The sequence below is a fragment of the Phyllobates terribilis genome, unplaced genomic scaffold (genome assembly GCF_046119375.1).
Source record: "Phyllobates terribilis strain yellow unplaced genomic scaffold, ASM4611937v1 Scaffold_11__3_contigs__length_659146591, whole genome shotgun sequence".
Classification (NCBI taxonomy): Eukaryota; Metazoa; Chordata; class Amphibia; order Anura; family Dendrobatidae; genus Phyllobates; species Phyllobates terribilis.
In genome coordinates, this window is record NW_027362771.1 from 232,115,697 (window position 1) to 232,143,434 (window position 27,738).

At 41.4% G+C, this 27,738-nt stretch overlaps 1 protein-coding gene across 10 annotated transcripts in view; it reads left to right on the plus strand.

Moving 5' to 3' along the window:
• PLXNB2 (plexin B2) overlaps positions 1-27,738 on the plus strand; it is a 279,450-nt gene that overhangs the window by 181,364 nt on the left and 70,348 nt on the right. For 9 of the 10 annotated variants that reach the window (XM_073652094.1, XM_073652090.1, XM_073652092.1 and 6 more), the window contains 6 exons: positions 4,505-5,594; positions 11,289-11,483; positions 12,863-12,985; positions 19,765-19,865; positions 20,708-20,834; positions 22,331-22,484. In XM_073652094.1, the coding sequence (XP_073508195.1) occupies positions 4,518-5,594; positions 11,289-11,483; positions 12,863-12,985; positions 19,765-19,865; positions 20,708-20,834; positions 22,331-22,484 (1,777 nt within the window). In that variant the 5' untranslated portion in view covers positions 4,505-4,517. The remainder of the gene's footprint in view (positions 1-4,504; positions 5,595-11,288; positions 11,484-12,862; positions 12,986-19,764; positions 19,866-20,707; positions 20,835-22,330; positions 22,485-27,738) is intronic. The other variant, XM_073652093.1, reaches the window with a different exon arrangement.

Consider the following 27,738-nt stretch of genomic DNA (forward strand, 5'->3'; position numbering starts at 1 on the left):
ACAGAGCAGGTGCATTTATACGGAGACTTGATTACACACAGGTGGATTCTATTTATCATTACCAGTCATTTAGGTCAACATTGGATCATTCAGGCTGAGTTCACACGATGCGTATTTAATGCGTTTCCGCAGCGTTTTTGCAGTTGCGGAAACGCCACGGAAACGCATTAAAAACGCATGGCAGAAGGGCAGCAATGTTCCCCAATTGAAATCCGCATGTGCTGTGCCCATGATGCTGATTTTTCCATCCGCAGCATGTCAATTAATTTTGCGGAAACGCTGCTTTTTTGCCGCCATTGACTTGCATTAGACCGCATGGAATCCGCATCACTGTATATGTTGATGCGCTTTTCATGCGGTCTAATGTGCGGATGGTACCCGGGTGTGGATGAGAGGACTCTCATCCAGACCCAGGTACCATTAAAAAAAAAAGAATAAAATAAAAAAAATATATATACTCACCTTCTGACGGCCCGCGCAGCGCTCCTGCTTGGTTCCCGGCACTTCGGGGTTGAATGAAGAAGGACCTTCGCTGATGTCAGAGTCATGTGACGGGTCACGTGGCGCTGACGTCGGCAGGTCCTAAAGTCTTCACTGCCGGCAGCTGGGACCGAGCGAAGCAGGACACCGGGGGCCATCAGAGGGTAAAGTATATATTTATTTTTTATTTTTTGACATTCACACACTATATAAATCCATGCCAGTTGCATGGATTTATATAGTGTGAAGTTGTCAAGCACTTTCCAAGTGATGCTAAAATCGCTTGGGAAGCGCTTGTCAACCCGCATGCGGAAATGAAAGTGAAGAACGCTTCATTTCCGCATGTCCCTGGCAGGAAACCGCATGTACAATCTGCATGCGTTTTTTCCTGCCAGGGAGATGCAGAAATGCTCAGGAAAAAATCCTGAGCATTTCTGCATCGTGTGAACATACCCTCAGAGATCCTCACTGAACTTCTGTAGTGAGTTTGCTGCACTGAAAGTAAAGGGGCCGAATAATATTGCATGCCTCATTTGTTATTTTTTTAAAAAAGTTTAAAATATCCAATAAATTTCGTTCCACTTCACGATTGTGTCCCACTTGTTGATTCTTGCCCAAAAAATTAGAATTTTATATCTTTATGTTTGAAGCCAGAAATGCGGCAAAAGGTAGAAAAGTTCAAGGGGGCCAAATACTTTCACAATGCACTGTAATTGTCTTGATTTGTCATTTGCTTTGTTAGGAGTCTCTATCGCAGATTTGGTCAAAACCTCCAGCCAGAGTTCTGCATGTTGTGCTATTTAGTTTGAGTAAAGGCGGGATACAGTAACAAGAGTATTGCATCGTTAAAGTCAACAGCATTTGTGTCTGTTGTGTCATCCGACATTGCTACTGTTATTTTTTATTTTTCTGTTCCAATCATGGAACGCTGCAGATGTGAACTGAAGCACTATTTTCCTGCAGACTAACCCTATATCTGCAGGTAACTGGTTTCCTTTCATGCTTCTTGTCACTAAATAAAAGTGGAAATTTATCAGACCTTTTGTAGGTTAGTGGAAAAGGGGTACAACGGAGAGATACCAATGATTCTAAAGACTATGCCATCATAAACAAAATTAACATGCAAAGTGCTATTTGTAACCCTCAAAGTACCTATAATTCAGTGCGATGCTGGAACTGCTCCTCACTTCTCCCCCTCCCTTCTGGGATGTTATATCACAGATCAGGGGTGTGCTAGTAGCTGCCAGCCCCTTGATAATGTCTCCTTCACTGCAGTCTAAGCTGAGGGGGCATGACAGGGGTGTGGCCTGCTCCCTACTAGTAGCTCTGCAGTGAAGGAGACATTATCAGGGGGGCTGGCTTCTACTAGAAGCTGAAAGCAGGCCACCCCCCCATTATTCCCCCTTATCTCGGACTACAGACACAAGACATTATCGGAGGATGGCTGCTGCTACTAGGAGCAGGCCATATCCCCTCATCTTCCCAGAATGAAGTGGGAGCAGTGAGGGGTAGCTGCAGCGTCCCACTAAGGGTTACAAGCCGCACAATTCATGTTAACTTTATTGTTTATGAAGCCATGGCCATTAGAATCATTTTTTTTGTCTTCCCGTAGTACCCCTTTAAGAAAGGATCATCATACATCTAATATATCCGTCAGGGAGCTTGAAATGTGTCATCAGAAAATTACATGTTTAGTGTTATTGTTTTCCGACTAAATACTGTAGGTGGTAAATTTATAGTTTCTGGGGGTCCGTCCAATGGGACTCCTACCAATCCCAAGAAAGGAGGTCTTAAAGTACTCTGAGCAGTAAGTAGTGCGCATTCATGACCACCGAGCTATGTCTGCAAGAGGAGGTTGCCTGTTTACAAGTTAGAGGGTTAGTACTGATCTACTCAATTCTGCAGCTAATTGGAGCTGATGACTACACGCCTACAAACACCTACAGGGACATATGCATAGTTCTTATAAACATATGCATAAAAGCTGCTGATTGTGCACATTTCCTGGACGTGATTGGTAGATGTGATGTCACCTGCCCTGGTCACTTCCAATTCTGCAGGCATCGGTAGATGTAATGTTACCTGCCGTGGTCACCACTGATTGTTCACGCATCCTGGCATGGATCAGTAGATGGGATGTCACCTGCCCTGGTCACCTCCTATTGTGCAGGGATCCATGTAGGGATCGGTAGATGTAATGTTACCTGCCATGGTCACCACTGATTGTTCACGCATCCTGGCATGGATCAGTAGATGGGATGTCACCTGCCCTGGTCACCTCCTATAGTGCAGGCATCCTTGTAGGGATCGGTAGATGTAATGTTACCTGCCATGGTCACCACTGATTGTTCACGCATCCTGGCATGGATCAGTAGATGGGATGTCACCTGCCCTGGTTACCTTTTGATGTGAAAGTGAGTGGAGCAGGGTTAACCCTTTTCAAAGTGTAACATTAATGCTATTGAAGTACATGATAGGATTGCGATTATTCAGTTTGATTATTACTGCTTTACATAAAAAGAGGGCATAGAAATAACAATAATTTGTCTCGATTCTTACGGACAATGATTTTGAAGCGACAATCTAAAGTCACAAAAAATAATTTTTCTCATTACATTAAGTGGGTATATTTTCCTAGTTAGTAAATAGATTTATTGTAATATTTGGTCCTATAGCAGTAATTGGTATTTAATTAGTGATGATCGAGCACTAAAATGCTCGAGTGCTCAGTACTCGAATTGAGCAGGTCGGACGCTCGGACGGGCTCAACTTGAGTATCGAGAATAATGGAAGCCAATGGGAAACTCAAGCTTTTTTCCGGAAGGCCCTAACAGGAAGGCTGGGGAGGCAGGAAAATTGCTGGAATGGATGGAAACAGTGCTTAAATGGAATGTGGAAGACGCTTAGACACATCTGACTCCTAGGTCACTGCTGGGAACAATGTTGTCAGAGTATTACTCCACTTTTACGGACTGTAGATGAAATAGATTTTACAGGAAAAAATTATTCTGGGCGCAGCGTATTTTCTCTGCGTTCTACAATACAAACTCAGTGGATGGGATTAATAGAAATTCTATGCCCACTGTGCTTCTTTTTACGCTGCGTAAAATCACTTAGGGTGTGGGTTTCTCTGCCGCAGCATGTCAATTTCTCTTGCGGGAACGCTCAGTCTTCTGTGCGGAATTTCCCCATAGACTTGCATTAGATGTGGTAAATCCTCGGTTAAAAAAAAAGCACATGCGTTTGTTAGTGCATTTACACAGGTGTTTTTCACCTTGTTTAACCTAATTTAAAAAAAAATGACATGGGGTCCCCCCTAATTTTTATAATCAGCCAAAGTAAAGCAGACAGCTGCAGACTGATATCAGGCTGGGATGGTCCCTGGTTATTGAGCCCTTCACAGCCTAAAAATACAAGACCGCAGCCGCCCCAGAATTGGCGCATGACATTAGCTGCTCCAATTGTGGGGCTTTGCCTGGCTCTTCCCGATTGCCCTGGTGCGATGGCAATTGGGGTAATGGTAGTTGGGTTTGATGACCGCTGTGATTTGTCAAAAATCTGTGTCTAAGTGTCTCTCCCTGAACTTCTTCCAGAGGAGAATGTGCCGAGCATTGTATCACCAGGTCTTATATATGACGCGATGTGGCCGGCCATTCACAGTAATGCCAGTAGACAACATGGCTGCGGCAGGCAGTCCCCGCACGATTATTGGCTGTCGAACAGACGCAAAACATGCGGGGCGGGGACTTGAGCATGGCACTCGACCACCCGTGATACTCAATCGACTAACGAGCTTACCCGAGAAACCTGATGATTGAGCAGTGGCGAGCATGCTCGCTCATCGCCGTATCTAATATATTTGTCTGACCGGTCAGGTGAATATAATAAGTTTGATGTAACTAGTAAATGAAGATGAACTGTTCCTCTTTGAATTGCAATTGTTTGCAGTTTAGTGGCAGCTGGAGCCTCATGTGTTGTATGTCTGTGTCGGCAGCTTTCATCATTTTCTGTTTTTCTCTTTCAGAAGTTCTCCAGAAATGGCTACATGGATCCAGCTTGTAAATATTTTTGCCTGTATGGCTCTAGTATCTAGCATAGAACAGATTCGTTCTTTCCTGAGCGACACAGAGTTAAATCATCTAACAGTCAATGACACCGGCACTGTATACATAGGGGCAGTTAACCGACTATACCAACTCACCGGAGAGCTCGAAGTACTCGTCAATGTTACTACTGGACCGAAACCTGATAGCAAGATTTGTACGCCGCCTATTGAAACGACACAGTGCCCCACTTCAGTCCAGACAGACAATTACAATAAGCTCCTTCTGCTTGATGTGCCAAATAGTAGGATAGTCGTTTGTGGTAGCATATTTAAGGGAATTTGCTCTCTGCGACATCTAAACAACATATCTGATCAGATATCTTATGATGATAGCAAGGGAGAGAAGTCCTTTGTTGCCAGCAACGATGAGAACGTTGAAACTGTGGGTCTGGTATCTGACATGAAAGAAAATGGCTCTCGGGTTCTGTTTGTTGGGAAAGGTACTAGCCAATATGATAATGGAATAATTACCAGCACTCGAATACTTGATGAAGTGGATGATAAAGGTCCATTTGAAACCGTTATGGATTCTGCAACTTTTAAACATAGTTATTCATCTGTGAGCACGCAACAGTTTGTCACGGTCTTTGAACATTCTGAGCATGTGTACTTTATATATAGCCTGCTGGACAAAAACAGCTTCCGAAATCGGACATTAGTTACCCGTCTCTGTAAAGCGGATTCCAACTATTTTTCTTACATTGAGATGGATCTTGTATGTATGGATGGGAATATTCCTTATAATATTTGTACCTCTGCCTACCTTGCACGCCCAGGACACGAGTTGGCAAGTGCCATGGGGATTTCAGACCAGGACGATGAAGTTCTCTTTGGAGTTTTCAGCACTTTTGACAACAATCAGGAGAAATCTGCTCTTTGTATGTTCTCATTAAAGAATATTAACAAGAAGTTTGAGGAAAACAGAGAATCCTGCTACGCCAGTTCTTCGGAGGGAGAAGGTATTTTCTCAAAACCATTTGGTGAGAAAATAGGCTGCGGTGGAAAAAAGGTAGTCTAGTTTTTCATTCCATTTGGGGTTGCTTTGTTGTTTTTTCTTTGCTCTGTTTTTACTCCTGGAATTAAGGGTCGTCTTTCTTTCTTCTTCTTAAGGCAATGTAGTTAGTATACTGCATTGAGTCATGGTGATATTAGAAAGCATGCAGAAATTGTCATGTAGCTAGCATAATCTTGCATAATTATGTATTGGGGGTTTTTTTGTTTGTTTTTTTAAAGGCGTTTTCTGAACTATAGTGACATATTGCCAGCATAGTACCCCTTAGTCACTTGAATGGCCCCATGGCGATATTTTATGAGATTAAAAAATCTCTTCAACGTATACATCATTGCTATTTTGACAGCATAGATTGGGTTCAAACTAGTGTATATCACGGGCTATATATGGACCGCAATGCACAGGCTGACCAGGAGTCTCCTAACACAAACTTACAGCCTCTTAGACACATATGAGGCTGTAAGTTTTGGCTGGGATACCCGCCACCAGACCAGGCATTGTGGACAATATGTAGACCGTGAAATTTGCTTGTGTGAACTCTGTTAGACACTACAATAAGGGGAGAAGAAAGTGCAGTCAGAAGCAAAGCAGGAGCTCTGATGGATTTGTAACATTCTTGCAAAACACTCAGCTATACAAGCGACTTGCAGACAATCTATAGTAGCAAAATGATAGAAAATTTTTAATGAAAAATATTTAGAAAGTCTCTTAACTTTGCTTTTAGGAGTAAAAAATCATTCTGTTGTAAGGTGTGCACAACCTTTAAATATCATAGCTTAATTTAGTTTGAAGGAAGATGTGACTCCTTGGTGAAGCTTTACTTGCACGTTTACTGAATTGCATTCATCGCAGTAATGTTATAGATTTATATCACTAGAGTCCCTCTTTATGAGCAGAAGATGTTTATTTAATAGGAAACAGCAGCCTGGGGGTAAATCCTCTTTCAATTATGGTTTTCTGTTCTCCCTGGTTCCCTGTCCCAGGATCTGTTCTGCTAATCTGCTAGTGACTGATGTTTCCATTGGCATATTCGGTCTTCGTAATAATTGCAGTTAGTGTGAAGATTATTTTTGTGAAACATAACTGCAGATATTACATATTTTGCAGATGCCCATAATAAAACATTAGTTAATTTTAAAGCCGGGGTGCACAAGCTCCCCTCTCCTAAGTGCTAACTGGAGGTAAAGGGGACCCCTTATATTCCCAAAGGTCATAAAGTAGAACCTGCACCTATCTGTCAGTCATTTCTGGCATAGAATTTTCATATGCCAGAAATGTCTCAGATGGTAATACACCTATGAGTTTTATTACGGCCCTTGGCAGTGATTCAACATGACAACGTGGCCCTTGACCCAAAAAATGGTTGTACACCCCTGCTTTAAAGGGAGTCTGTCAGTAAGATAAACACCATCTCTGTATAACCCCACTCACACCACTTATTGGCAGCTTTCTGTGGAAACTGTGCATAGGCAGAAAGCTACCAATGAGTGGTGAGGGCAGGGTTATACAGAGATCGTGAATATGGCGGAATTCATGGCAGCAGGTTTACTAGTGCTATAGTGATAATCTGCTGATAAAACAGTGATTTTATCAAAACTACTTCAAGCAGCCCACTAGGTGACACATTACCGCAATTAAGGTCTACATTTTTTATTGTGTTCTTTCAATAAGTCTTGGAAATGCATATACAGGTGCTTCTCACAAAATGAAAATATCATCAAAAAGTGAATTTATTACCGTTCTTCACTACAAAAAGTGAAACTCATATTATATAGAGTCATTACAAGCATAGTGATCTATTTCAAGTGTTTATTTCTGTTAATGTTGATGATTCTGGATTACTACCAATGAAAACACAAAAGTCATGATCTCACTAAATTAGAATAATTAACAAAAAACAAGTGCAATGGCTTCCTAAGCGTTTAAAAATGTCCCTTAGTCCGTTTCAGTAGGCTCCACAATCATGGGGTAGACTGCTGACTTGACAGATGTCCAGAAGGCAGTCATTGACACAAACCACAAGGAGGGTAAGCCACAAAAGGTCATTGCTAAAGAAGCTGGCTGTTCACAGAGTGCTGTGTCCAAGCATATTAATGGAAAGTTGAGTGGAAGGAAAAAGTGTGATAGAAAAAGGTGCACAAGCAACCGGGATAACCGCAGCCTTGAAAGGGTTGTTAAGAAAAGGTCATTCAAACATTTGGGGGAGATTCACAAGGAGTGGACTGCTGCTGGAGTCATTGCTTCAAGAGCCACCACACACAGACGTGTCCATGACATGGGCTACAAGTGTCGCATTCCTTGTGTCAAGCCACTCATGACCAATAGACAAAGCCAGAAGCGTCTTACCTGGGCCAAGGAGAAAAAGACCTGGACTGTTGCTCAGTGGTCCAATGTGTTGTTTTCAGATGAAAGTAAATTTTGCATTTCATTTGGAAATCAAGGTCCCAGAGTCTGAAGGAAGAGTGGAGAGGCACAAAATCCAAGCTGCTTGAGGTCTAGTGTGAAGTTTCCACAATCAGTGATGGTTTGGGGAACCATGTCATCTGCTGGTGTAGGTCCACTGTGCCTTATCAAGACCAAAGTCAGTGCAGCTGTCTACCAGGAAATTTTAGAGCACTTAATGCTTCCCTCTGCCGACAAGCTTTTTGGAGATGGAAATTTCATTTTCCAGCAGGACTTGGCACCTGTCCACACTGCCAAAAGTACCAATACCTGGTTTAAAAACAACAATATCACTGTGCTTGATTAACCAGCAAACTCGCCTAACCTTAACCGCATAGAAAATCTATGGGGGGTTGTCAAGAGGAAGATGAGAGACACCAGACCCAACAATGCAGACGAGCTGAAGGCTGGTAGCAAAGCAACCTGGGCTTCCATAACACCTCAGCAGTGCCACAGGCTGGTCGCCTCCATGACACGCCGCATTGAGGCAGTAATTGATGCAAAGGGAGCCCCGACCAAGTATTGAGTACATTTACTGAACATACATTTCAGTAGGCCAACATTTCGAGTTTTAAAATCATTTTTCAAGCTGTAATAAAGTATTCTAATTTACTGAGATAATGACTTTTGTGTTTTCATTGGCTGTAAGCCATAACCATCAACATTAACAGAAATAAACACTTGAAATAGATCACTCTGTTTGTAATGACTCTATATAATGAGTTTCACTTTTTGTATTAAAGAACTGAAATAAATTCACTTTTTGATGATATTCTAATTTTGTGAGAAGCACCTGTACTTACAGTATGTACAGTTTTGCATAGTCCAAGCCTGCATTCATATTGCCAGCTGTCCATCTTCTAATTCTTCCTAATTCACCAAATTTAGTTAGCAAGAAGCAGGAGGGAGATAGATGTGAGTATCAATGACGGATCAGGCTAGACAGGGTTTGCTTAGAGTTTACCATGGAGAGGCAAAGGTCTGTCGGGAAGTTGGCTGGGATCACATATGCAAATTTTATGGAACTCTATTAAGCCAAACACAGGGATGGATATTAAAAAGGAAAAGTATTCTGAAAAACTCCTCTATTGTATCCACTCCTCTGTTTGACTCAAAAAGTAACTGGACAGTAGATGTAAACCAATAGGAATATTTTTTCTCACTGATAGTTTATTACTGCACTTTATATTGTTTCTGCCCTCGTAATAGAAACCAGCTCTCTCTGCATTAACTTCTTGGTGAGCATGTGATAAACTTGTGGTTATACACTGCTGCCAGTCAGAAGAAGCAGTGCAGCAGGAGGGACAGTGAAGCAGCCCAAACCAATGATGAGCTACACACGTGGTCAAAATTGTTGGTACCCCTCATTTAATGAAAGAAAAACCCACAATAATCACAGAAATAACTTGAATCTGACAAAAGTAGTAATAAATTAAAAATCTATGAAAATGAACAAATGAAAGTCAGTCATTGCTTTTCAACCCTGCTTCCACAGAATTTAAAAAAAAATTAAACTCATGAAATAGGCCTGGACAGAAATGATGGTACCCCTGAAAATAATGTGACAAAAGGGACATGTTAAATCAAGTTGTTTCCACTAATTAGCATCACAAGTGTCTACAATCTTGTAATCAGTCAGTGGGCCTGTATATAGGGCTACAGATACTCACTGTGCTGTTTGGTGACATGGTGTGTACCACAGTCAACATGGACCAGAGGAAGCAAAGGAAAGAGTTGTCTCAGGAGATTAGAAAGAAAATTATAGACGAGCATGTTAAAGGGAAAGGTTTTAAGACCATCTCCAAGCAGCTTGATGTTTCTGTGACTACAGGTGCACATATTATTCAGAAATTTAAGATCCATGGGACTGTAGCCAACCTCCCTGGACGTGGCCACAGGAGGAAAATTGATGACAAATCAAAGAGACGGATAATATGAATGGTAACAAAAGAGCCCAGAATAACTTCTAAAGAGATTAAAGGTGAACTTCAAGCTCAAGGAACATCAGTGTCCGGTCGCACCATCCATCGTTGTTTGATCCAAAGTGGACTTCATGGGAGACGACCAAGGAGAACACTATTGTTGAAAAAAAATCATAAAAAAGCCAGACTGGAATTTGCCAAACTACATGTTGACAAGCCACACAGCTTCTGGGAGAATGTCCTATGGACAGATGAGACAGAAATGGAAGTTTTTGGCAAGGCACATCAGCTCTATGTTCACAGATGGAAAAATGAAACATATTAAGAAAAGAACACTGTCCCTACTGTGAAACATGGAGGAGGCTCTGTTATGTTCTGGGGCTGCTTTGCTGCATCTGGCACAGGGTGTCTTGAATCTGTGCAGGGTACAATGAAATCTCAAGACTATCAACGGATTCTAGAGAGAAATGTGCTGCCCAGTGTCAGAAAGCTTGGTCTCCGTCTCAGGTCATGGGTCTTGCAACAGGATAATGACCCAAAACACACAGCTAAAAACACCCAAGAATGGTTAAGAGGAAAACATTGGTCTATTCTGAAGTGGCCTTCTATGAGCCCTGAACTAAATCCTATTGAGCATCTTTGGAAAGAGCTGAAACATGCCGTCTGGAAAAGGCGACCTTCAAACACGAGACAACTGGAGCAGTTTGCTCATGAAGAGTGGGCCAAAATACCTGTCGAGAGGTGCAGAAGTCTCATTGACAGTTACAGGAATTGTTTGATTGCAGTGAGTGCCTCAAAAGGTTGTTCAACAAAATATTAAGTTAAGAGTACCATCATTTCTGTCCAGGCCTATTTCATGAGTTTAATTTTTTTTTTTAATTCTGTGAAGCAGGGTTGAAAAGCAATGTCTGACTTTCATTTGTTCATTTTCAAAGATTTTTAATTATTACTTTTGTCAGATCCAAGTTATTTCTGTGACCATTGTGGGCACTGTAGATAGACTGTAGTCAAAGGTCACAGCTATGCTCTAATGGATCTTAGCTAAAAAGCAGCCATTTAGCAAGTGGACAATAACCAAGTAATCATCTCCTCTGGGTACTGACATGCATATATATAAATATATATATATATATATATATATATATATATATATATATATATATATATATATATATATATAATTTTCTTTCTCTTGAGCTGTGGACTGGACAATCACTTTAACTATTTCATCCAATTATTAGAAAGTTATAGTGATTTGCAGTCTGAGCAACACTCACGTGAAAGTCCTGTTGTTTGGAGTGTTTGACTCATCTTATTTTCTTTACAGAGCCCCATTCCAAATGAATCTATCAAGTATCCATGTGGATCAGAACATTTGCCTTACCCATTGCAGAGCAGGGATGGTGTAGTGGCCACAGCTGTTCTTCTGCGTGAAAAGAACCCCTATACCTCTGTTGCAATAACTGTAGAAAATGGGCACACTATTGCATTTCTGGGTACCGCTGAAGGAAAACTGGTAAAAGTAAGTCTAATCTGTGTTTAAATAAAGCTGTCTAACTTTATTTACAAGGAACTTTATATTCTTATGTGATACTATGGAGCCAGCATTTAGGAAATATACTATCACCTACTGGCTTCATTCTTCTCCTGTCTTTTTTTGTAATCTCCTTGCTAGGTGTTTAAAAGGATCCAATAGAGTCCACTCACCACAACATAACACATGACTTTCATAACGGGGGCGGTAAAGTGTTGCCACTCATCACTGGGTAAATCTTTTTGTCCCCTGTCAGAGACCCATTTTAGTATGAAATTGTGCTGGAAATGCTCTTTCAGCAGTCTCATTGATGGCATGAAGCAAGTTAAGGTGCATTGGCCAAACTTGGAGAAGGGCGACTTTTACCCTCTATCCCATTTTCTTATCAATTTCCTTTTAGTTTCTGACAAAGCTTTTAGCAAGGCAACCTCCGACTTTTATAACAACTTCAATAAGTTCTTAACATCAGTCTCTGAAGCCAGATTGCCGCTCAAAGAAATCAAATGGTTGCAACAATCATATTCTTTTGTATCTGGATAAATCTAGATCTTTTTCAGTGCATAGCATGTAAAGGAAATGCTCCAGTTAAGATGCAGTGCGATGTTATTTATCTTGAATGACTTTTCTGTGAGATCCCTGAGAGGGAAAGTGAAAACAAAAATTATTCAGATATTCCTTTCATCTCACATTCTGCACAATCATTCTCTGTGCCAAGTACTAAACTTAGAGCGTTGTTGGCACCGGTTAAGCATGCATCCCTTTCTTTATGCCTAAAGCCTCCGGCATAGCGAGTGGCTCAGCAACAAGTTTTTAATTCTGAATATGCTTGTAGTAGTGCAACGTAAAGACTAGTACAGCCAATAACTGACTCTTATTTATGCTTTATCATTTGATCATTTTTATTTTCGTGTCTTTTTTCTCTGTTCAGTCTCTGAATTGGGTAAGAATTAGTGATGAGCGAGTATGTTCTGTTAACCCTTTCGCCGAGTATGCTCGGACGAGCACCGAGTAGTTACAGCTGCTCGGTGATATGTTTGAATCACTCCTGAGTGCATGATTTGCGACTTTTTGACAGCTTTGATACATGTGAGGAATGTCTGCTTCTTACACATTCCTCACATGTATTAAAGCTGTCAAACTGTCGCAAATCATGCACACGGGAGCGATTCAACCATATCACTGAGCAGCTGTAAATACTCTGTGCTCGTCCGAGCATACTCGGCGAAAGGGTTAACAGAACATACTCGCTCATCACTAGTAAGAATCTTAATTGATGTACATCTGATTTATGTTATGTAATGATATGTTTAAAACCTTGAATAAAGTTTTCAATTGGAAGAATCTTAATTGTTGAATGTTGTTTATAGGCTTTTCTTGGGGAGCACTCAAGAGAGTACAGATTTGTTCCATTTGATACCAAAAGTACAGTCAAAAATGGGATGGTTTTTGATTCTACCAAAGAACACATCTATGTCATGACTAAGAAGAAGGTTGGTAAAGTGTAAATGTTCACAGCTACTTACATGGACTGCAAAACTATATCCTTTAGGGCTCATACACACACTAGTGATTTTCTCGTACGAGAAAATTGGTCCAAGTTTCAACAGTGCGAGTGTCATCAAAAAAAAAAAAAAAAAGTTTCTCCACCTTCTATCAATCAATCCGTGAAAAATGATGGATAATACTCGGATGGTTGTGCTGTCCAGTTCTTTCACAGACTAGTGTATTTTCATTGCATAATTTGATATGACATTGGGATCAATACACTATTATAGGTACGAGTGCTATACATGGAAAACACAGATATAGCACTCGTCCGAAAAAAACTGATGTGTGAATGAGCCCTATGACTGCATTCATGCGTGTGTTAGTGCAGTCACGGCCACCTGCAGTAATGAATAGGAGGACAAGTTTACAGGTAACACTCAAGTGTTGCTACAAACTCCTGCTCTCATTCATTCCTGCAGGTGTGGCGTGGCTGTCAGGTATGCGGCAGCCGTACTTTGGAATCACACCCTTAGAGAAAAAGCACAGCGGTTAATGAAACAGCAGTGCACACCTTTCACCTGCACATACCTGACAGCAGTCACACTGTATGTTCCAGGGTAATTTGCGCATTCATATTGAATTAAATTGTTGTTCTGTTTTGATTTTATTGTGTTTCCTTACATGTGGGGCTCTACAGTTATGGCCAAAAGTTTTGAGCCGGAGACAATTTTTTTATTTTTTTTTATTTTTACAAAATGTATTGTTTTTTGTTTTTTTTATCCTTTAGTCACATATTTCTCTGGTTACTAAAGTACAATTATAAGCATTTTATAGGTTTTTATACTTTTATTGATGTACAGCTAGTTTATCCAATCCCTCAATATTTACAATATTAACCCTTATTTTACAGGACTTCTGTAATACACTCTGGCGTTCTGTATATCAGCTTCTGGTCCAAATCCTGACTGATGGCAACCCGTTGTTACCTAATTGGTACTTAGAGTCTATCACAATATCTTTATTTCTATTTGTCCACCCATTTTTAGAGAATTGACCACAGGTTCTCAATGGGTTTAAGATCTAGGGAATTTTCTGGCCATGGACTCAAAATGTCAATGTTTTGTTCACCAAGCCACTTAGTTATCACTCTCGCCGTGTAACATGGTGCTCCATCATGTTGGAGAAAGCATTGTTCATCACTAGTGATGAGCGAGCACTAAAATGCTCGGGTACTCGTTGCTCGGGTCAAGCACATTGGAATACTCGGGTGCTCGACCCGAGCAACGAGCCCAATGTAAGTCTATGGGAAACTCAAGCATTTTTCTGGCGGTCTGCAGAAGGTCAAAAATTGCCCAAATCGATGGGAACGGTGCTCAGTTAAACGTCAGGCAGGCAGAATATATAGGCAGGCAGGGTATATAGGAGGGTGCATGAAAAACATAGCAGGGCAATTGGAACACACTAGTGCCCTCCGATTTTCATGCACCCGTCTCTCTAAAAAAGCCGGCAATTCAGCAGCGGCATACACCAGTTCCCGACAATTTAGAACAGAAAGAATAGAGCATCACACATAGATTAGATAGATAGAAACATGTCAGTCACATATATAGTAAGTACAGTGATGGTGTTGATTACTGTACTTGTCATTTAGTGTTAAAATAAAGGATTTATTAAAAAAAAAAATTGGCGTAGGGTTCCCTGTAATTTTAGTCTCTAGCGGAGGTTAAGCAGACAGCTGGGGCAGATGTTTGAAGCCTGGGAAGGGGGTAATACCCACGGAGCTTCCCAGGCTACTAATATCAGCCCCCAGCTGAATACCTAGCCTTTACTAGCTATTAAAATGGGGGACCCAAAAAACAATGACGTGGGGCCCCCCTATTTTAATAGCTAGCAAAAGGCTAGGCAGACAGCTGGGAGCTGATATTAATAGCCCAGGAAGGGTGCCATGAATATTGGCCCCCTCCCAGGCTAGAAACACCAGCCGTCATCCGCCCCAGAAATGGCGCACCCATAGGATGCGCCAATTCTAGCACTTAGCCTTGCTCTTCCCACTGCCCTGTAGCGGTGGCAGTGGGGTAATAGGGCTGGGGTTGATGTCAGCTTATAATGCCAGCTGACATCAAGCCCAGGTTAGTAATGGAGAGGCGTCTATAAGACACCCCCATTACTAACCCCATAGTCAAAGTTAAAAAAAACACAAACACCCAGAATAAAGTCCTTTTAATTGAAATAAACACACAATTCTTTAATGTTCTAAATTAAACCATACTTACCATCATGCCCATTCCAGCTGAAGCCAATGTCTTCTGCAATAAAAATAAAATAGTAAAGCAACCTCATCCTTACCTTTCCATGGTTCCCAGGACGGCTCCAGCTCCGCTACATTCACATGACAGGCTGGATCGCAGCCGAAAGCTGCCATCCAGCTTGCCATGCCGCAGACTCTGAGAAGCGCAGGCATGCTTGCGCTCCTCAGTGTCTGGCTGTGACGGCATTCAGATGAGCCGAGTTCATGTCCAATGAACTCAGCTCACCTCATGCACGTCACTGACAGCGTGGGAGAATACTCCTGCACATGCGGTGAGCATGAGAGAATTCTCCTGCTCATGCGGCGAGCGCAGGAGAATTCTCCCACGCTGTCAGTGACGTGCATGAGGTGAGCTCATGTCCAATGAACTCAGCTCACCTCATGCACGTCATTGACAGCGTGGCAGAATTCTCCTGCGCTCAGCGCTTAAGCAGGAGAATTCTCCCACGCTGGGATGGAATTGAGATGACAGGCTGGATCGCAGCTGATCGCTGCCATCCAGCTTTTCATCCTTCAGAGACACTGCAGAGTGCAAGCATGCCTTTTCTATGTAGTGTCTCTGAAGGATGACAAGCTGGATGGCAGCGTTCAGCTGCGATCCAGCCTGCCATCTCAATGCCATCCCAGCGTGGGAGAATTCTCCTGCGCTCAGCGCTTGAGCAGGAGAATTCTCCCACGCTGGGATGGCATTCTGATGACAGGCTGGATCGCAGCTAAGCGCTGCCATCCAGCTTGTCATCCTTCAGAGACACTACATAGAAAAGGCATGCTTGCACTCTGCAGTGTCTCTGAAGGATGAAAAGCTGGATGGCAGCGCTCAGCTGCCATCCAGCCTGTCATCTCAATGCCATCCCAACGTGGGAGAATTCTCCTGCTCAAGCGCCTCTCCATTACTAACCTGGGCTTGATGTCAGCTGGCATTATAAGCTGACATCAACCCCAGCCCTATTACCCCACTGCCACCGCTACAGGGCAGTGGGAAGATCGAGGCTAAGTGCCAGAATTGGCGCATCCTATGGATGCGCCATTTCTGGGGCGGCTAACTGCTGGTGTTTCTAGCCTGGGAGGGGGCCAATATTCATGGCATCCTTCCTGGGCTATTAATATCAGCCCCCAGCTGTCTGCCTAGCCTTTGCTAGCTATTAAAATAGGGGGGCCCCACGTCATTTTTTTGGGGGATCCCCCATTTTAATAGCTAGTAAAGGCTAGGTATTCAGCTGGGGGCTGATATTAGAAGTCTGGGAAGCTCCGTGGGTATTACCCCCTTCCCAGGCTTCAAACATCTGCTCCAACCGTCTGCTTAACCTCCGCTAGAGACTAAAATTACGGGGAACCCCACGCCAATTTTTTTTTTTTTAATAAATCCTTTATTTTAACACTAAATGACAAGTACAGTAACCAACACAATCACTGTACTTATTATATACAGTACAGACCAAAAGTTTGGACACACCTTCTCATTTAAAGATTTTTCTGTATTTTCATGACTTTGAAAATTGTACATTCATACTGAAGGCATCAAAACTATGAATTAACACATGTGGAATTATATACTTAACAAAAAAGTGTGAAACAACTGAAAATATGTCTTATATTCTAGGTTCTTCAAAGTAGCCACCTTTTGCTTTGATGACTGCTTTGCACACTCTTGGCATTCTTTTGATGAGCTTCAAGAGGTAGTCACCGGAAATAGTTTTCCCTTCACAGGTGTGCCCTGTCAGGTTTAATAAGTGGGATTTCTTGCCTTATAAATGGGGTTGGGCCCATCAGTTGTGTTGTGCAAAAGTCAGGTGGATACGCAGCTGATAGTCCTACTGAATAGACTGTTAGAATTTGTATTATGATAAGAAAAAAGCAGCTAAGTAAAGAAAAATGAGTGGCCATCATTACTTTAAGAAATGAAGGTCAGTCAGTTCGAAAAATTGGGCAAACTTTGAAAGTGTCCCCAAGTGCAGTTGCAAAAACCATCAAGCGCTACAAAGAAACTGGCTCACATGAGGACTTCCCGAGGAAAGGAAGACCAAGAGTCACCTCTGCTTCTGAGGATAAGTTTATCCGAGTCACCAGCCTCAGAAATCGCAGGTTAACAGCAGCTCAGATTAGTGACCAGGTCAATGCCACACAGAGTTCTAGCAGCAGACACATCTCTTCAACAACTGTTAAGAGGAGACTTTGTGCAGCAGGCCTTCATGGTAAAATAGCTGCTAGGAAACCACTGCTAAGGACAGGCAACAATCAGAAGAGACTTGTTTGGGCTAAAGAACACAAGGAATGGACATTAGACCAGTGGAAATCTGTGCTTTGGTCTGATGAGTCCAAATTTGAGATCTTTGGTTCCAACCACCGAGTCTTTGTGCGACGCAGAAAAGGTGAACGGATGGACTCTACATGTCAGGTTCCCACCGTGAAGCATGGAGGAGGAGGTGTGATGGTGTGGGGGTGCTTTGCTGGTGACACATTTGGGGATTTATTCAAAATTAAAGGCACACTGAACCAGCATGGCTACCACAGCATCTTGCAGCAGCATGCTATTCCATCCGGTTTGCATTTAGTTGGACCATCATTTATTTTTCAACAGGACAATGACCCCAAACACACCTCCAGGCTGTGTAAGGGCTATCTGAACAAGAGGGAGAGTGATGGGGTGCTACGCCAAATGACCTGGCCTCCACAGTCACCAGACCTGAACCCAATCGAGATGGTTTGGGGTGAGCTGGACCGCATAGTGAAGGCAAAAGGGCCAACAAGTGCTAAGCATCTCTGGGAACTCCTTCAAGATTGTTGGAAGACCATTTCTGGTGACTACCTCTTGAAGCTCATCAAGAGAATGCCAAGAGTGTGTAAAGCAGTCATCAAAGCAAACGGTTGCTACTTTGAAGAACCTAGAATATAAGACATATTTTCAGTTGTTTCACACTTTTTTGTTAAGTATATAATTCCACATGTGTTAATTCATAGTTTTGATGCCTTCAGTGTGAATGTACAATTTTCATAGTCATGAAAATACAGAAAAATCTTTAAATGAGAAGGTGTGTCCAAACTTTTGGTCTGTACTGTATGTGACTGACATGTTTCTATGTATCTAATCTATGTGTGATGCTCTTTTCTTTCTGTTCTAAATTGTCGGGTACTGGTGTATGCCGCTGCTGAATTGCCGGCTTTTCATGTTTCACTGTTGGCACTGTTCCCATCAATTTGGGCAATCACTGTAATGCCACAACCACCATGGCTGTGACATTAGAGTGAGTGGCAGACAATCCCTGCATGATTGGTGCTGTAAATAGTGCCAGATATGCAGGACAGGTACCCGAGCTCCTGCCCGAGCATCTCGAAAGTACTTGGCGAGCTCCGAGCTTCTCGAGTACTGAGATGCTCGGGCGAGTACCGAGCAGTGGCGAGCATGCTCGCTCATCACTATTCATCACCAAATGCTGAAGAACAGTATCATCCTCCAAGAGCAGCTTCTCCTAACCATCCAGGAGCAATGTTGTGGTGAACTGTTCTTTTACAGCATGATAGAACACCATGTTATAAGGTAAAAGTGATAACCGGCTCGGTGAACAAAACGATGAAGTTTTAAGTCCAAGGCCAGTAAACTCATCAGGTCTCAATCCCACTGAGAATATCAGATCAAGCTTCAAAAAGCTAGTGGACTAACAGAAATAAATAAATTGTGATAAACACCAAGCACTGATTTGACAAGAAAGGGTTGCCATCAGTCAGGATTTGGCTCAGAAGCTGATATTCAGCATGCTAGGTACTGTATATTGTGAAAAAATAAGAGTCAACACTAGAAATATTGAGTCTTTGTATAAACCTGAAGAACTTGTCAATAAAAGATTAAAAAGTTATGAAATGCTTATAACTGTAGTTAAGTAACCATAGAAACACCTGACCACAAGACCTAAAAACACTGAAGCAACAGATGGGAAAACAAAATTTGTCTGTCTCAAAACTGTACGACTGTATATGGAAATCATAATTTCACTGTATTTTAGTATTATTAGCTTGTCGAATTGGGTCAAGCTCTTTGAAGCTATCACTTACTCATTTAAAGTGATGTTGCAGATTATTGGAGATCCAAGCTCCAAGACCACCACTGATCCTGCGAACAGGGTTCAGAAATGCTCCATCTGTAGGCTAGTCAGAGATGGCTGAATACATCACTCGGCTATCTCCGGCATTCCCATAGACAATGATTGGAGCAGTGGCTTGCAAGCTCCATTGTGACAGGAAATTTCAGAGCTCCTTTCTTGAGTGGGGACACCCCCTATAAAAGTAGGGTCATCTCCCGCAGTGTCGTTCCCAATATTCTCTGAATGTAAGTTTATCCTACCACATGTGTAATAGGAAGTGGTGTAACATGTTGGTTTTTTTGGACCTTGTACAGATTTTGAGGTATTTCTCCAATGTAATAATGATGGTAATGTCTCATCTGTAAAGCATTGTAAACTTTACATCCTGTGTATATAGGTGCATCGTGTTCCCGTTCAGGACTGTGAGCGGTATCTGAGCTGCAATGAGTGTACTCAGGCAAAGGATCCTTACTGTGGGTGGTGCGTGATAGATGGAAAGTAAGTGAGGATAATAATAATAACTTTTATTTCTATAGCGCCAACATACTCCACAGCACTTTACATTTTAGAGGGGACTTGTACAGACAATAAAAGACTTTACAGAATAACAATAATCACATAAATCAACAGATACCAGGAGGAGTGAGGGCCCTGCTCGCAAGCTTACAATGTATGAGATGATTTGTGTGTCACTGTATAACCTAAACCACAGCAGCCACTGTAATCTGGCAGTGGTAAAAGCTTTACTAAATGACTGCATCTTATGTACAGTCCAGACAGTGCTCTTTATTCATTTAATAGAAACCAGACATGTTCCTATTCTGTATATGTAGATCTACAGAGCGTACACACTCCAATCCTTCACATTATAATGGACACACAGACTACAGATGTTGGGATTCTGATCACACCAGTAGACCACTAGCAATCACAAGAACGGGGGTTTATTGGTGGATAAATTGTAATTATGGGAATGCCCATCAATTACGTCATTCCATCTCTGACCACCATTGTCTATATGCAATGATTGAACATGCAAACTCCATAAATTGGGTCTCCCTCTGGTGACTACAGTGTCTATTTATTTGTGTGGGCACATGTAATAGTACATTACCCCAGTCAGACGCAAAGCATATAGAGTTTCTCACGTTTACGCCTAGCCATGTCCTCCCATTGCCAGATATTTCAGCAGTCACAGCCAAACACTGCTTCCAGTTGTATGTCATACATTATAAAACATTTCTCGCCATATCAGAAATGATCCGCCTGTTTTACCCTTCACATCTCTTCACTTAATTAATCATTTCCACTTATTAGTTTTATTTCGCTATCATTTTTAGATGCACCTTAAAAGAGCATTGTGGTCGGGCCAAAGAGCCAAATCACTGGCTATGGAGTCCTGATGGTGTCTGCTTGAAGATTGAAAGTGCACAGCCAAGTAATATGAGTGTTAGACATCTTAGTGATGTAAGTAATTACCTCTCATACAGACCTGTATGACATAGGTCTTCTGGGGGGCAACGCTCTTTCTTAAACTATATAACAGACAAATTATAATTTAAATTAGTATTTTCTTGCCTATTGCTTATATATTGTGAATTAATCATAGCTGTAGAAAGACATGGACTGCACATCCAAAAAACGTATACATTGATCTATTGCGGCTGAGCAGAAATTTACAAAACTGAACATGAGGTTCTTAGTTTAATATACTGATCAGATTATATGAAGCCCACTGCCACGTCATGGGGAATCTCTGTGGGTCCCTGACTGTAAAGGCGTGGCGCTGTATGCCAACCACTACCGCAACTAAGCGACCTGTGAGGCTGAGTCCCCATGACTCAAGGCCACGTCACCCCACAGGCACAGCAGCAATGGCAGCCACACAATGCCAATACCAAGTGAAAGGAGCTAAAACCTCATCTTCCACATGCTCTCAGGTGGAGCCTCACTGCTAACTAAAAACGCCTGGGCCAATGGGAGGAGTGCTGGTCCGACTCATGTGTCGTATGTACGCCGCATTACATCATTTATGTAAGTTTTGGATGTGCGTCCATGTCTTTTTCTACAGCTATGGTACATTATGAATTAATTCTGCAGTGCTTTATGGAAATTGTCAGTCCTTCTTCCCAACATGTCTTGTCTCAGTGTAATTCCCTTGTGCACTTGTACAGAAAGTAGTTAGTAGTGTCTTAAGTGTGTGGGAGAGTACACACAGAAAACCCACACACGAACATGCAAACTGCAGGGAGATGTCCTTGGTCAGATTATTCTCCTAATGCGTAGGATAATTATGTCCCATTACATAAAATGCATTAATAACGTTCGATAAAAGGCTGAGAACTGCTTACCCCTGTGTCCTCTACCTGTGAAGCATACGTTTTTTCCTTCGCCTTGGGAGAATAGTTAATGGATGCATATTTTATTACTATAAGTAATAGCATAGTTATTTCCAATATGTTTATCATTTTATGTTTCTCCATTTAGAGTGGATGTTGGTTATCTAAAGGGGTTGGCCACTTTATTTTCATATTAATAAATGTATTAGTATTTAATTATTACAGAGTTGGTGCTGCCTGTTTTAGTGCAGCTCTCCTCCCAGACTGCACATCTCTCCTGTCCATAAAATGTCTTACGATTGAGGAGCATATGATCAGACCTGTCCATCAGCCTCCTCCAAGTAACAAAAATCTGCATGTGGGAAAGCTGTTTTTAAATTGGAAGAGGCTGATGGACTTGTCTGACCATGTTCCCCTTCACTAGCAAGCCATGAGCCATGTACTGTTTGTAAGGAAGGAGAACATGTAATTCTGATCTGTTAGTAAGTGCCATAAAATCATGTCCCCCAGCATGCGATAAAATTAAGATACCGTGGTTGACCCGTTTTGGAGGAGTTTAAATACAAATGTGTTATTAGGGTTTTGAAGTCTCTTTGGTTCACCAAATTACTTTTGCTGTTACAGGTTATGTTAAGTGTGACACCATCTATATCATTGCATGAAGATGACCAATTGACTTGCAACTTTGGAGGTTACATACGCCCAGCCTTTTTGGAAAGTGATGGATCTTTTTCTTGTCCTCACCCTCTTAATATTCCTGCTACTGTGCCTGGGCTCGGTAAGTAAAATGAAAATATAATATATACAGTACTGTGCAAACATTTTAGGCAGATTTGGGAAAAATGTACGTAAGAATACTTTAAAAAAATAGAAGTGTTTAATATATGATTTTTATCAATTAGAAAAGTGAAATGAATGCACAACAAAGAAATGTAAATGAAATCAATATATGCTGTGACTACTTTCTAGGTACTCTTGCTCACAATTTGTGAAGGAACTCTGTAGGGAGGTTGTTCCAAACATTGCAGAGAACGAACCACATATCTTTTGGGATTGTAGGCGTGTGCAAATTTTTCTGTCTCTTAACGCAAAACCCACACAGACTCTGAGGCTTTTTGTTCTTCACGCTGATGATAATTTTTATTGCCATTGGCTATATGTTTGGCGTTGCTGCCTGTTGAAGAATACATTTGGAGCCAATCAGATGTCTCCTTGGTGGTATTACATGATTACTGTTATGCATGTAACTCGCTCATAATACCAGTAACGGGAATAATAAAGCCAACACAGAGAAGCCGCACCCATACCCCACTAGACTATCTCTAGTTGCACAAATAAAATAAAAAACACCATCTCGAACCTGGCTCCCTAAAAGTCCATCAAGTGGTTTCTGGTACCTCCTGAGGAGGAACTAGATGGGAGGCCGATGTGTGTAGAGAGATACAAGGACCCAGGGAGAGGAAACTTAACCCCTTTCAGACCTGCTCAGTAATAGTATGCACCACGTCGGAAAGGCCGGTTCAGCGGGGGTGAGCCCACACTGAACCGGCACATGTCAGTTGATTCTTATAGCTGCCATGTGGCCGCAACAGCCGCAGGTTGGAATCCCGATCCACCCGCGGCTGTTAACCAGTTAAATGACGCTGTCAATCTCTGACAACAGCATTTAACTTGCACAAACCGTATTCGCGTCACGTACCCCGCCCATCAGTGACCCCGTCACGTGATCGAGGGTCACTGATGAGTGGGCATGACAACCCGGGGTCTGCAGCAGACCCCTGTGGTTGTCATGTAAAGATAGCTATGAGCGCCACCTAGTGGTCGGCGCTCATAGCACATGAGCATTTCTACTGCATACAGGCGATCTGCTCGTTGCCTGTATGCAGTAGAAGCAATCTGAAAACTGCTGATTCTAGTCTCCTATGGAGACTATTGAAGCATGCAGAAAGTGTAAAAAAATGTTTTTAAAAATATAGAAAAAATATAAAAGTTTAAATCACCCCCCTTTTGCCCCATTCAAAATAAAAAAAAAACAACACATATTTGGTATCGCCGCGTTCAGAATCGCCCGATCTATCAATATAAAAAAAGAATTAATCCAATCGGTAAATGGCGCAGTGAGAAAAAAATTCCAAACGCCAAAATTAAGTTTTTTGGTCGCCGCAACATTGCAGTAAAATGCAATAACGGGCGATCAAAACATCGGATTTATACCAACATTGGTATCAATAAAGACTTCAGCTCGGCGCGCAAAAAATAAGCCCTCACCCGGCCCCAGATCCCGAAGAATGGAGACGCTACGGGTCTCGGAAAATGCCGCCTTAATTAACCACTTCGCACCAGAGCCTGTTTTTGCCTTCGTGACCGGGCCAATTTTTTCAATTCTGACCACTGTCACTTTATGAAGTAATTACTCTGGAACGCTTCAACGTATTCCCCTGATTCTGAGATTGTTTTTTCGTGACATATTGTACTTCATGATAGTGGTAAAATTTCTTCAATATAACTTGCGTTTATTTGTGAAAAAATCAGAAATTTGGCGAAAATTTTGCAATTTTCTAATTTTGAATTTTCATGCCCTTAAATCAGAGAGATATGTCACACAAAATAGTTAATAAATAACATTTCCCACATGTCTACTTTACATCAGCACAATTTTGGAACCAAAATTTTTTTTTGTTAGGGAGCTATAAGGGTTAAAAGTTGACCAGCGATTTCTCATTTTTCCAACAAAATTTACAAAAACATTTTTTTAGGGACCACATCATATTTGAAGTCACTTTCAGGGGTCTTTATGACAGAAAATACCAAAAAGTGACACCATTCTAAAAACTGCACCCCTCAAGGTGCTCAAAACCACATTCAAGAACTTTATTAACCCTTCAGGTGCTTCACAGGAATTTTTGGAATGTGGAAGAAAAAAATTAACATTTAACTTTTTTCACAAAAATGTTAATTTAGACCCATTTTTTTCTATTTTCACAGGGGTAACAGGAAAAAATGGACCTCAAATTTTTTTGTGCAATTTCTCTTGAGCGTGCTGATACCCCATATGTGAGGGAAAACCACTGTTTGGGTGCACTGCAGGGTTCGGAAGGGAAGGAGCGCCATTAGACTTTTTGAATGTAAAATTTGTCTGAATAATTAGCGGACGCCATGTTGCGTTTGGAGAGCTTCTGAAGTGCCTAAACAGTGGAAACCCCCCACAAGTGACACCATTTTGGAAACTAGACCCCTTAGGGAACTTATCTAGATGTGTGGTGAGCACCTTGAACCCCAAGGTGCTTCACAGAAGTTTATAATATTGAGCTGTAAAAATAAAATTTTCACATTTTTCCCACAAAAATGTTTTTCATCCCTTAATTTTGCATTATCATAAGGGTAATAGGAAAAATTGCACCATGAAATTTGTTGTGCAATTTCTCCTGAACACGCTGATACCCCATATGTGGAGGCAAACCACTGTTTGGGCACACGGCAGGGTTTGAAAGGGAAGGAGCGCCATTTGACTTTTTGAATGTAAAATTTGTCTGAATAATTAGCGGATGCCATGTTGCGGTTGAAGAGCTTCTGAAGTGCCTAAACAGTGGAAACCCCCCACAAGTGACACCATTTTGGAAACTAGACCCCTTAGGGAACTTATCTAGATGTGTGGTGAGCACCTTGAACCCCAAGGTGCTTCACAGAAGTTTATAATAATGAGCTGTAAAAATAAAATTTTCACATTTTTCCCACAAAAAATGTTTTTCATTCCCGAATTTTGCATTATCATAAGGGTAACAGGATAAATTGCACCATGAAATTTGTTGTGCAATTTCTGCTGAGTAAGCCGATACCCCATATGTGGGGGAAAACCACTGCTTTGGTGTACGGCAGGGTTCGGAAGAGAAAGGAGCGCTATGTTGGCTGGGATAGGTGGCAGACACCATGTCACATTTGAAGAGTCGCTGACATGCCGAAACAGCAGAAACCCCCACAAGTGACCCCATTTTGTAAACTACACCTTTCAAGGAATTCATCTAGGGAAGTAGTGAGTATTTTTTAATTTTTAAATTTATACCATTGAGCAGTGAATAAAGCATAATTATATTTTTACCACAAAAAAATGTTTTACCCTCAGATTTTACATTTTCACACAGGGCAATGGGTAAAAATGGTGCCGAAATGTGTCACACAATTTCTTCTAAAAGTGGCAATACCCCATATGTGGCTATATCGTACCGCTCAGCCATACGGCGAGATCTGGGGGGGACGGAGTGCTATTTGACAATTGGAGAACAAATTATTGTAGAATAGGCATTTGGATTTGGGAGCACAAAATTTTCTGAATTTCTTTTGGGGGGCAAGGGCCATTTCGCTTTTCCAGAGCCTTTCTGCTACCAGTAACTTGGAAGTCCCTTATATTTTTAACAGATGACAGACCTGAGTGGGGACTAGCTTTTTTTGAGGACTGAGTTGAAGCTTTTATTGGGAACATTTTATGTAACATTTATCCGGCGCTCTAGGCTGAGCACTTACATCGGGGTTTCCATCTAAATTTCCAAGTGATATAATTCAGATGAAACCGCTGCGAGATCCATTCACTGTAATGAGGCAGCAGAGTTACTCTGGACTCCGTCTGGCCTCTGTTTAGCGGTGTCCTATTTTTCAGAAGTGCACAAAACTGTGGCCAACCGCACTTTTATGCACGCCTAAAACAAATGACACCGTGGGATCCCAGGCTAGACGGCGTCCACAGTGGCCTATATCTGCCTCATTACAGGGAATCTTCCATCATGGGTTCTGGCTGAATCACGTATTTCAGAGATTTACACGGAAACTCTGGTGAAAGTGCTCAGCGCAGAGCGCAGGATAAATGTGAGCAGAGTCTTACTGCGATCTTTCAGAGACATAATAAACAAATCAGTAGCAGGTGAAGAATTGGTTTTATTTATTTTTTACGCCACTCCTCGTGCGGTATAAGTGATGAGATTACTTTATTGTTCGGGTCGGTGTGATTACAGAGATACCAGATTTATATTGGGTTTTTATGACTAACAGCTGTCACACACTAAAAGACGCTTTTTTTTGCAAAATCTAGTTTTTGCATCACCATATTTTGAGAGCTATAATTTTTCCATATTTCGGCCGACAGAGTCATGTGATGGCTTGTTTTTTGCGGGATGAGTTGACATTTTTATTGGTACCATTTTTGGGTACGTGACATTTTTTGATCGCTTTCTATTCCGTTTTTTGGGAGGTAAAATTAACAAAAACCAACAATTCAGGAATTGTTCTTTGAGGTTTTTTTTTATGCCGTTCTGCGTGTGGTAAAAGTGATCAGGCAGCGTTATTCTTCGGGTCAGTACGTTTACAGCGATACTACACTTACTGGTTTTTTTTTTATGTTTTGGCGCTTTTACACAATAAAACAAATTTATAGAAAAAAATATTTTTTTGCATTGCTTTATTCTGAGCACTATAACTTTTTTATTTTTCAGCTGATGGAGCTGTATGGCGGCTTGTTTTTTGCGGAACAAGATGACGTTTTCAGCGGTACCATTTTTATTTCTATTTTGCTTTTTGATCGCATTTTTTTCCACTTTTTGTTTGGCGATATGATGAAAAAGCACAGTTTTTTGCTCCGTTTTTTATTTATTTTTATTACGGTGTGCACAGAAGGAGTTAATTAGTGTGACAGTTTTATAGCTCGGGTTGTTTTGGACGCGGCGATACCAAATATGTGTTCTTTTTTTGGTTTTGTAAAAATATACGGATTTATTGGTTTAATATTTTATTTATTTATTTTTATTTATTTTGTGATTTTTTTTTTTAACAGTTTAAAACCTTTTTTTTACTTTTTTTTTTACATTTTTACTTAGTCCCTGTATGGGACATTAATTTTTATTTTTCTGATCACTGATCTCATGTAATGTAATAGACATATATTACATTACATTACATGAGATCTTCCCTGTTTCAGTTAAGAGTCTCCTGTCTGGCTCAGCTTGCAGGCTGAGCCAGACGGGACACCATATATGGCAGAGCTGGAG